Source organism: Nicotiana tomentosiformis, chromosome 6 (genome assembly GCF_000390325.3).
Source record: "Nicotiana tomentosiformis chromosome 6, ASM39032v3, whole genome shotgun sequence".
NCBI lineage: Eukaryota > Viridiplantae > Streptophyta > Magnoliopsida > Solanales > Solanaceae > Nicotiana > Nicotiana tomentosiformis.
This window is the reverse complement of record NC_090817.1, coordinates 97,943,312-97,955,500: the sequence shown is the minus strand read 5'-3', so window position 1 is coordinate 97,955,500 and position 12,189 is coordinate 97,943,312. Positions and strand designations below refer to the sequence as shown.

The 12,189-nt window shown below is 34.9% G+C and overlaps 2 protein-coding genes across 2 annotated transcripts; one reads left to right on the top strand and one right to left on the bottom strand.

Annotated features, from left to right (window-relative positions):
• The first annotated feature begins 1,805 nt into the window (after window positions 1-1,805).
• On the top strand, window positions 1,806-5,202 carry LOC104099661 (B-box zinc finger protein 24-like). Its single transcript, XM_009606715.4, has 3 exons — window positions 1,806-2,278; window positions 4,065-4,376; window positions 4,861-5,202. The coding sequence occupies exons 1-3, from the start codon at window positions 2,096-2,098 to the stop codon at window positions 5,071-5,073; spliced, it is 708 nt and encodes a 235-aa protein (XP_009605010.1). The 5' UTR covers window positions 1,806-2,095; the 3' UTR covers window positions 5,074-5,202.
• A 1,347-nt stretch (window positions 5,203-6,549) lies between these two features.
• On the bottom strand, window positions 6,550-11,756 carry LOC104099662 (fructokinase-2). Its single transcript, XM_009606716.4, has 4 exons — window positions 11,186-11,756; window positions 8,620-8,952; window positions 6,961-7,077; window positions 6,550-6,872 (listed from the first exon to the last, which is right to left on the bottom strand). The coding sequence occupies exons 1-4, from the start codon at window positions 11,585-11,587 to the stop codon at window positions 6,741-6,743; spliced, it is 984 nt and encodes a 327-aa protein (XP_009605011.1). The 5' UTR covers window positions 11,588-11,756; the 3' UTR covers window positions 6,550-6,740.
• Window positions 11,757-12,189: the final 433 nt, after the last annotated feature.

The following is a 12,189-nucleotide window of genomic DNA, read 5'->3' as shown; positions in this document are numbered from 1 at the left end:
TTCTTGGCTGCTATATATATGAGCAGCAAATGTTGAAGAAAGATACTCAACTCAACATACAATTCGCTCAACAAATTGGCTATACATTGCATTCCTTCCTCTCAGAACTTCCATACGTTTTTCTGAGTATATACTCCTTCGTTCTGCATTATTTTTTAACTTCAAACAAAGCAACTGTAAGTGTGATTTGCTACCGAACTTTGTGTTCGCCGAAACACTGGGGTTTGAAGTACCGCTACACCAGTGTGTTATTCGTTCTATCCTGGAAGGAAATAATCCATTACCTTGGGTACTAGGAGGGGATTAAATTCCTTAAGGAAACACTGTGAATTCAGTGGGCTCGAATTTATTATTATTGTTTCATTACGTTAACTTATATTTTGTAGAATTAATATTTACAAATACAGCAATATTGACCGGGAATAACACTTGAAACCACTCCAAGCTCTCTCCGATTGTTCTAGTCTTCCGTTAAGCATATCTTTTACTAGCTACTTTAGTTCTTATTTCTCTTGTACTAGTTGTTTCGACCATATGTCGACATATCAAATGGGTGGAGTACTTAGGTGAAAAGTGTACTGAAAATATCCTCGATTGAATTTAGATCTTTTTATGCAAATCAAACAAGTGGAATCAAGAGAGGGCTTAGAAAGTTTTCAATTAAGGACTAACTTAAATAATGCAAAAGATAATATCTATAAAGGATAATTTCCAACCATACAATTTGGATGATCGTGACCATGAAAAACATTATTGTAGAATGATCTTGACCATTTTTACCACATGTATAATGAAACACCAAAATTCAATGACTATAGTAAACTGAAAGGGACACTTCAATCCAGCTACTTACAACTCAACACTTTCACGGGACAAACTTTTCCCAATCCAACTACTCCTATCTCAGAAACAAAAACGACCAAAAAAAAAATCTCATATGAAACATATTTCATTTATCAGACCAAAAAACAATAATCTAGTTTCTCTCCTCCCCTGCTGGCTGCTACACCCTCAGCTGAAGGCTCAAATCCTCACCTAAGAATTTCTTTTCCTTTTCTTTAAGTATTCGGTGCCGTAAAAAGTATAGTATAGTATAAGGGATTTATCGTTTCCTATCAAAAGTAACTCTATTTCAAGTTTCGAATCAAAACTCTCTGATTAGAAATGGAGAAATTTTTACCATACAATCACATTCCTTGTTCATATTTTTCTTTTTAAATTTCTTTTCCTGCACTAAAGTGGTGGTAATTGATATAACTCTATTCCTCTAATCTGCACGCAAAAAGGATTTGTAAATAAATAAAAAAAATTCAAACTATCAAAAGAGTTGACCATAGGTTATGCTCACGCAGGTGACATAACATTTTCATACGAAATTAGCACTAATTAGAAGAGGTCTCATTCTTTTATCGATTTCAAAAGAAGGATAAAAATTTTACAAACCCTTTAAACTAGGTACCAAAATCACACATTCTAAAACTAGGACATAAATTAGATCATCTTTATAAACTAGTAAGTAAGTACTAAAAATGCAATTTTTCTTAAATCAAATACGTTGAATATTTTATTTCCACTCTCACCAACCAATACTATGGTAGATGGAGGGACTAGGGAGTAATAAATATGGCTCCAAATATTTGTGGCCACTAATATTAACGGCAATCCAATAGCCACACATAGTGTTATTGGGGGAGGGGAAAGGGGTCCCACAAATGCTGTGTTGTCACAATAGTAGTCTAGTATTTTATACGCAAATCCAATTCCCTTATCTTCACTGCCTTTAATTAAAATAAAATCTTCTTGAAATCTCCTCCAGTTATTTAATTGTCTAAAAGTTGCCTATAGACTCTCTACTTCTTTCCTGTTCTTTCTCCCATTTTCCCCTCTCTTTAGATTTTCTGTTCATCTGCAGACACAAAGTTTGGTTTTGGTCTGAACCTTTTCACTTACCAGAATTTGGGTAGTCTTTAATTCTTGAAAATACATCTGAAAAGCTTCCAAACACTAATTTCCTTCTTTTTCTTGTGCTAAATTCAAAAGGGTATGTCCTGAATTAGTTGTAAGAGATAGGAGTTGAGTTATATTAGTAATAAAGATGAAGATCCAGTGTGATGTATGTGAGAAAGCTCAAGCTACTGTAATTTGCTGTGCTGATGAGGCAGCTTTGTGTGCTAAATGTGATATTGAAGTTCATGCAGCAAATAAACTGGCAAGTAAGCATCAGAGGCTTCATCTTCAGTGTCTCTCTAACAAGCTTCCTCCTTGTGATATTTGCCAAGTAAGGAAACTTTTTTCTACTTTATATAGTGTCAAACCTATCTAGTCGCGTTTGTTTCGATATTTTTTTTGAATGCTATAGTGAAGTTCTCTTATAAATAACATAACAAAAGATATATTCCAAGAAAAACTTGTTATATGATGATAATCTTAGATAGAGGTCTGACTGTAATCATGTGCCTGTTTATAGAATAATTTTGTTCTAGTCCAGATTGTGTTAATATGTCAATCCTATAGCTAAAGTTGGTCCTTGGCTATTGAAAATTTAACTTTACATATTCCTTTTGATTAGAGGTCTTATTAGTTTATAAGAGGTTAAGGAACTGGCCACATTTATTTATTACTTAATCTTTAATTTATTATTGTCTCCCACGACATATACCGTTAGGTTGCCGTTTTATAGTATATTTAGCAATAATAGATTTCTTGCTTTACTACAACAACAACAACAAACCCAACAACAAACCACTTGTAATCCCACAAGTGGCATATATAGTGTTAATGTGCATGCAAACCTTATCCCTTGTGTGAAAGTCGATAAACTGTTTCCAATAAACCCTCGGCTCAAGGAACGGTAAAAAGGAAGCAACCAACAATAGCAACAAGAAAAAAACAAAGACACAACGTGTAATAATAAAGATCAAGAGATAAGTAATACCATAAGAGTACTAATATTACTGTGTAAAAATGACACAACTTGTAATACCAAGGCTCTAGGAACAAGAAAATATAAGAATATTACTAATTACTAGTAGAAACCCTTGACTATCTATCAACCTTCAACCTTAATTCTCGACCTCCTTACCTTCCTATCGAGGGTCTTACCTTCTTATCGAGGGTCATGTTCTCGGTAAGTTGAAGCAACATCATGTCCTGCCTAATCACCTCTCCCCGTTACTTCTTTGGCTTACTTGTACCTTTTCTCAGACCCGCCATGGTCAACCTCTCACACCTCGTAACCAGAGCGTCTCTGTCTCTCCTCATCACGTGCCCGAACCGGATCTTGCTTTACTAATGAAAGAAAAAGGGGAGAGAGGGTTCCCACTTCCCAGACTCACGTCTTAAACCTCATACCATAAGTATTGCAAAGGAAATATTGGGTTATGAATGTAGAATTGGGCACAATAAAATGGTTTGATGGATGTTTCATAAAATAAAAATGGTTTGATGGATGTTTCATAAAAAAAAATGGTTTGATGGTTGAGGGATAGTATATGTTTCCAATTGGCAAAGGTAGTATAGCGCTGAATGTTTGTTTAGGTGCACATCATGAGTTTGAACCTACTGGGAAACTGACTCTAGTATTTAAGTGGAGAAGAATAGAGGAGCAGACTTAATAACTTATTATCCACAGAGTTTCGTAGTTGGAAACATCAAATTTCTCGGCTATAAGAAAATCTTTCACTTGTTGCATTATCTGAAAGTAAGAGCAAACTGAAATATAAAAATCCGTTGGCAGGGTGAACTATGATGGTGTCGACCCATTTAAGGACCGAAAACCTCAAACGAAATTCCATGTATATCTTATTGCAGGTATCTACTCATACCTTTAGAGGTCCTTGAATAGTCTACAACAAGAACGTGCATATGTGAGTCGAGTGATACCTTGAGAAGCTAGGGAAGATGATCTTTCTGAACATGGTTAATTAACCTCAGAAAATGAATGTAAACAGGCCAGAAAACAAAAAGGGAACTAAAGGACGACAACCTTATATTCCAAAGAAATTTAACATTCTTTGGGAGACTTCATTATTACTAACGTTTACCTTGAACTGTCATGTATGCAGGATAAAGCAGCCTTCATCTTCTGTGTTGAGGATAGAGCTCTCTTTTGCAAGGACTGTGATGAAGCAATTCATTCTGCCAGCAGCCTTGCTGCAAACCACCAGCGCTTCCTAGCCACTGGAATTCGAGTAGCCTTGAGCTCAAGCTGTAATAAGGATGCAGTAAAAACCCAATTGGAGCCACCGCAACCACCTCAGCAGAATTCTCAACAAGTTAGCCTGAAAATGCCTCCACATCAATTGTCCGGTATCACATCACCATCTTGGCCAGTTGATGATTTACTAGGATTTCCAGATTATGATTCGTCTGACAAGGTAAGGCAAACTTATTTCTTCTTCATTTTTCAAGTACCCTATCTATCAATTCTCTTGGTAAAGCAGCTCAAGCATTGAACTTGAATTTGTGACACTCTGACAGAGAGGCGGGTCCAGGATTTAAACTTGATGGATTCAATTTTTGTGTTCTTACTATTGAACCCGTTCCACGTTTGAAATTATAGGTTCAAAATTTAATATTTGTCGAAACTTTTAGAGTGATTGTTTCACTTATATATCTAAGTTCCATGTCAAAAATGTTTGATTCAGCTAAACCCGCGGTACCTATATTGCATCCGCCTTTGCTCTGACATGAAGACTTTCTAATATTATTTCCAAGGAGTACATGTTATAACCATTCCATGTATCTGTGAAGTTGGCCTAGCTCAAATTTCAGTCTAATCTATGAATTTATGATGACTCTTGATTCAATATTTTCTTGGTCTTGTGACAAATAACGATTTGATTGTTTCAACTTATACAGAAGGAGCTACTTGAGCTAGGTGAACTTGAGTGGTTGGGAGACATTGATCTCTTTGGTGAACAAACAGCAGCTGAAGTACCCGAGCTATCAGTATCTCAGTCGAGCAACACACATAATATTTACAAGCAAACCAGATATCAAATGTCTTACAAGAAGCCCAGAATTGAAATCCCAGATGACGATGAGTATTTTACAGTTCCAGATCTTGGTTGAACTCCAATGTTGTGAGATTTATTTAAACGCTTAAGTGTGCTTGCATGTACTACTAAACCAGTGCACTCATATTGTCAACAGATATGTTTAGTAGTAAGTACTAAGTAGAAGAAACATTGTTCTGCTTTAGATAGTCTTTATCTTGTGTAATTTCGCCTCTCAGGTTGCATCAGCTTCTTATTCTTAAGTCTACAATCAATTCACCTTAAAACACAGTGAGGCGTTCTTGGACATGTCATACAAATTGTTAGAGCTGGAACACAACGCTGTGTGTTTTTTCATTTTGGAAACTAATACTAAGCTAGTGTTTGGTCATAACAAATTTATTCTTGTGAAGTTTGGTTTGAAGATGAAAATGTGTTTGGACATCTGTTTTGGGTGAAGTTTGGTTTGGAAAAATATGAAATATGACTTATACCCACAAGTTCTAATAACTATCACAAATACCCAACAATACCATTATTAATAACTTTCATTATATTATCGCAACCTATAATCCTGAACATAAATAAATTTGATATAAAATTATCATTTTTATAATGAACTACATGATACACTATCAGATGACCGAGAAGACGAAGCAACATCGTTACAAAATAATAAATGGTGAGCTCTTTTATAAAATACAAAAGTTTGGGGCAATTTTTTAAAAATATAATAGTGATATTTTGGAGCTGGTTTTGGGATTTGGGATTTGAGATTTGGCCAAAATGTAGGCAAACTCTATGGCCAAACATATATTTGTCAAATAAAACCCAAATTTATTTTGGTAAAATCTATGGCCAAACGGATGACATTTGAAATTTCTGGACTTGCCATGACGAAAATGCAAGTTGGACGTACAAATCCATTCTCGAAGAAAGTTTCAAAGATTCAATTTCCTCTCCCTTAGTTTGTTCAAGATTTCACGAAAGCTTGTTGTCTTTCTTTTCTTTGAGCTAGTAAAACCTTCTATTGTTATGAGAACTACAACATTTTAAGTTCCAAACTGCAGATCTGATACTCAAGTTTTACAGAATACAGGCCATCAAGTTGTTTTGTTCATTACTCAATAGTTACGATTTCACCTCAAACCACAGGGACAAACTAATTGATGGTATCGAAGTGCTTAGGAAGCTTGAGGCTAATTATCTCTCAAATATAACCGGTTTTCTGGCTTAAATACTGCATTTTGCAGTTAGACTAAGCTAGACTATCTAACTATGAACTCTTAAGCAAAATTTCCCTACTGGGGGGCAGGGATTGATGAAAAAGGAAATTGCTGAAAATTATTTTCTCTCCTAAACGAAATTAACTTAAAGTGAAACAGATGTAAGAGATTATATAGTACGACGCATCTAGTTAAGAGTTGAAGCACCTAATAATTGATTGACTCCACACAAGTTAAATGTGATAACGATGAAATGGAAAACTTGAAAAGGCCGAAAGCAACGCCAAACGAAAGGTAAAATGAAAGATTCCACCGACAAATCAATAGGAAGAAAGCTTAGTTTATTAAGTGCCTTAATGCATTGTCTTTCATCATTACAAGAAACGATTAAAATCCGAAACCCCAAAAGTGAAAAATGAAAGGCTGAAACTACCTTGATTGATTGAAAGGAAAAACTCATAAAGGGTCGAAATATATCACGATTAAAAAGAATTAAAAGGGTAACATCATCTTCGTTCTATGCTCCTCCATTAAGCAAAGTGAGGGCTTCAGATTCAGTAGGAAGAGCTGGAATTGCTCCTTTCTTGGTTGTTGTGATGGCTCCACATGCACATGCAAACCTTAGTACTTCCTTCAGCCTTGCTTCATCCTACATTTTTCAGTTTTTCAACAAATTAATTAACTCCCATTTTTTGTTTAGGGATAAGAATTATAAAGGTATTAATTTTAATCCTTACCTCAAGAATGGATTGGTCATCAACAATCTTGGTTAGAAGGGCACCAACAAAAGAATCGCCAGCTCCGGTTGTGTCAACAGTCTTCACATGGAATGCCTCTACGCCTCCATGGAAATTCTACATCCCAAAAGATAAAGTTAGATCAAATTATTAGTAGTAACACATTACAAACTTCTCTCTCCAAATTTATTTTATTTTAGAGAAATTATTAAAAAGGAACAAATATAGATGTACTATATGTGAAAGGTACAATAACTAAGCCCAAGTGTGGCCTACTAAAAGTACTTAGGGATAGTTAATAATGTAGGCATTCTGTCTATGTTTCTCTACTATATAATACAATGAGTAAGCACACAACTACTATTCAACTTTGTCAGTGTATTAAAATCATAGATTCTAATTAATAAAAGAAAGACCAAAAGATATGCGTCCTTATTGGCTATGAAGGGACACTCAGCTTAATTACTAATTAGCAGTACGGCGAAAAGTAAAGAATACTTAAATTATGGCATAATCCTTCTGACCTTTCGGCTGAGATAAGTGGATGAAACAAAATTATGCACATCCAATGAAATTAAATAGTGTTAATTCGTGCTTAAGTGCTGTCGGTCCACCTTAGCCTACTTGGTACGACTTTAATTATTACAATTAAACACTGTGGTTCATTTCTTCAAAGTCCTCACTGACCTTCTTTCCACTTTACAGCTATGTACTAGAGAATTCAATAACAAGCAACCTAATAAAGTAGGAGTAACAAAGAAAGGTAAAAAGGACATTATTTAACTTATATACATTGAGAGGGCATATACACTGCACTGAGAGGTAATTTTGCATATACTCTGCACTGAGAGGTAATTTTTTTTAACCATATTTTAAATTGTTACTAATAGATAACTTATCTTTAATTTTTTTTAACCATATTTTAAATTGTTACTAATAGATAACTTATCTTTCAAAATTTTATCGATGATACTTATAGTAATCTTTTAAGTAATCTCGTAAAAGTCTTTTATATTGTGCCTAAGTATTATAGTCTCTTTTTTTTTAGTGGTTATAACCTCTGCAAAGTGACAGACACAACATGTCCCATGTAGAGAATATTAATCGAATTTGAGCCCGATTTTATCTTCATAGATTTTCAAGAATGTGGACAAATATATAAACACAAAAATAGGTAAAAGAGAGAAGAAACATATACTATTAGTGAAAAAAATTAAATATAAATATATGTCATGCATGTATTATCTTTCAAAATCTTACGGACGATACCTGTATTAATCTTTTTAAGTAATCTAATAGTGTAACAAGTCTTTTACATTGTGCCTAAGTATTATAATCTCTTTTTTTGCAGTGGTTATAACCGGGGGCGGATTTAGGGGCCGGTTCGCCGAAAAATTACACTGTATATGTAAGGCAAAATCTGTATTTTACTTCTATATATTAAGTTTTGAATTCCCTTGACACATCCCAAAAGTTTAGCTTAGTGGTCAAGGGGTTCAAAACTTTTATAAGGTCATAGGTTCAATTCTCACTAGCTATAATTTTTTTTAATTTTTTTCTTTTTGAACCCCTTCGCGGAGATCCGGCCTCCGCCACGAGTTATAACCTCTACAAAATGACAAATAAATAGGTAAAAGAGTAGAAGAAACATTGATATACCTTAGTGTAATAATTGCAGCCTTTCTCACCAAGGGTGACCAAGAGGAGCTTCAAATTGGGATGCCATAAGGACATGGCAGATTCGTCATCAATCTTGTCACTTCCAGTTAGGAATTCCAGCTCCACATCACTCACCTTGATCACATCTGCCTTGTCCCAGATGCTCTTGATTTGCTTCCTCGCCTCCTCTGCCGACGGCCACAGCGGCAAACGGAGGTTTGGGTCATAAGAGAGCAATGCCCCTGCCTCCTTTGCCACTTCCATTGCCTTCAAATGTGCTGATCTGCATGGCTCCACTATCAAACTTATCGATCCGTAGTGGAACACCTTTGCCTATATATACATACACATTCACAACAATTTAGTCACCATAATTAATTAATTAATTAATTAATTACCACAAAAATAAACACGAGGTAAACTTGGATATATAGTTGCCAAACGCAATGATGAAATTAGGTGAATGGTGAACCTCACCGTTTCTAAAACTAGGCTAGAAATCAGAGAAATAATAAGCTATAATCAAAAATCACAGCGAGATATTAATGAACAAAACAAAATTTTGGGCAGAGAGGGATGATTCCTAGGGGACCATATTTCTTCTATCTTCCTGTCATAATCAATAAAATCAAAATATTCCATGATCTTTTGCCAAATGACATTCAATTCCGACGCTAAAATATTAACAAATTATCTTCTGAACTGAAAAAAAATGAGAAATTAGATTTCACACCATCATAAATGTTACAACTAGCCTTCCAATTCCATTAAGTATGAAATTGAGGATTACAGAACGAAAATCAAGACATATTAGTTTGATTAATTATATGTGGGGCTGACCTCAATGGGTAACAATGAATCCATGATAGTGACATTTTTACTGTAACAACCCCCCCCCCCCCCCCCCCCCCAAAAAAAAACTAACGTTATGTTGCTACTGCAAAATTAACGGAATGTTTACATTACATTAATTTACTATTGTTAAGTAGATTTAATGAGGTAAAAATAAATATTAGAAATTATTAGAAAAACATTTATATACAAATAGTACAATTTATGCATTTATTGTGATTATTGAATATGTACAAATAATAAATTGTGAATCCACTAAATTTGATGGAATACATTAAAATTGAAACACATAAAGTTTAAATTCTGAATACACGGATAATAAATTTTTACTGTATTGCTACTTGGCTAGTGACTCGGGGTGATGCACTCTATAATCCTCGTATATCGTCATTACACACTTTGTTGAGTTTTTGGCGTGATGCATTCATTATTCTTCTGTCACACTTTATGTGACAGTAACTTCTTGTTTAGGAGAGTAGTAGTAGTACCCTTTAACACGTATGCAGATGTGATGTTTAGTATGTAAGAGATGAAACTAATTTCAGTGCAAATAAAACAATTTGGTTTACCAAAACAAATTTTTCTGGTAATCAGTGAGATCTTTTATTGGTTAAGATCAATTACTAACATATAAGTAACTTGTTTTCTTGCAAATATTTCGTGAACTAAAAATCTAAGAATATATTTCTGGTACTACGTATTTTTTATTCCTAAGAGAATAGAAACATACAGGCGCGTGGAAACAAGAGTGCTGGGGATAATTAAGGATAATGATATATGAACGCAAGGAGACAAGAATAGCTCTTTCAGATTTCAAGACCTGTAAGGCAGGAAAGTTGCTAGCTGACAACTCTTACAAAAATCCGTGTCTCTAACACCCAGCTCCATTGCATGCACTGCAACATGACATACACTAGCTTTAAGCTTTTCCTCAATCATCAAATTCTTCTTTTCCCCAATTTCTTCTCTTAATAGAATTCCAAATTGACAAAATCTAGCTTTATGTTAATCCAAACCGTTTAAAGAAATAAAATAAAAAATAGAAAAAAATAGTAAATACTAGTAGGTTTTTATAGTGACAAAAAATACTTGAAAATAGAAAAGCAGCCCGTTGCACTAAGTTCCAGTTATGCGTGAGATTCGGAAAGGACGTACTACAAGAGTCTATTCTATGAAGCACTCACAGACAACTTTACCAGTTAAACTAAGAATCAAGACTACTCTTCAAACATCTGACCAAGAATATGCACGAGACTCTGATCTAGCTGATTTTGGGGTATTTCGGGTTGGATCTAATCTAAATTATTATAAAACTAATATCGCATCAAATTAGTCAAATAGAGGCACATAATAAATGAAGAGGAATAGAGAGGTCAGATAACAACCACCTACAGGCTACAGCGTAAATAATTAAATTGAATAATGATATATTATGTCCTTTTGTTACTATTAATTAACAAAACTGTAGTTAAGTCAAAAAAGACAACAACCCACCCACGCAAAAATAAAAATAAGTTTTACGTCCTTTTCCAATTAATTAACCAAACTACAGTTAAGTCAAAAACAGACAACAACAAACTCACCAGCTTCATAGCAGTGTAAACAAATAAGATCACACGAAAGGTCACGTGAGAAACACGCACAATCATAAAATCCAATGCGAGTTGGGAAAATATAAAAAAATAAAAAGAGATTTGATGACGATGGCACTTACAGATCTAATAACATCAAGATTCAACTCGTCGGGAGTGAGCAGCATATCGGCACTGGGATTCCTGTAGAACATGAACTCACGCTCTCCGTCGGCGCGTAGAGTCACGAACGCCAACGCCGTTCTCGCGCCCTTGTCGAAGTTGATCCCGTCGGCTTGGACGCCGTTTTGTTTGAGTATCCCGGCGAGCATGTGGCCGAACTCATCGTCGCCGAGTTTCCCGACGAACGCCGACTTTCCCCCCAGCCTAGTCACTGCGATGGCGACGTTTGCCGGTGCACCGCCCGGAGCCTTCAAGAACCCCGGAGCCTCGGCAAGGGAAACGCCGGAGACCGTCGGCACGAAATCGATCAACATCTCGCCGAAGCTCACGATTAAACCAGAACTAACGCCGTTAGCTCCCATAGCGACGATGAATAGAGAGAATATATGTATATATGTAAAGTATATATCTATACAATAAAGAAGAAAAGATAATGAGGAGAGGAGAGGAGAGAATAGGAGAGAAGATCGAAGGAGGTATATATATATATAGAAGGTGGTGGTTGGAGAGGTTAATTAGGAGAGGAAAACTAGTTGTGGAAAACTAGTTTATTAAGGAAAGGAAATAGAAAATTAAAAGAATTAACAATCATCCAAAAATCCTTTTTCTTTTTTGTTGAAATAGATGTATGTTCCGTAGTTTTTTTTGTTATGATTAATCTTGGATGGCACGTCACTTTTATGTGGATGTGGGGTCTTTATTTACTTGATTGAACACAAAATTAAAAAAAAAAAAAAAAAGAGTTTAGAAAAGTAGAGAAATAGTATTTGGTACTAATTGAAAAATAAAGATTTTGGACTTGTAGTTACATGCTCGTTAAACTATACGCTTGTCACCCTATGACTAAATATTGAGAGAAAAATAATTGAGAGATATATAAAAGCTTGAATTTTTTTTTTAATTGTCACTTGTTCATAATAAACGTCACACCAAATAACTGTACACAATTCACTTATTCTGTTTG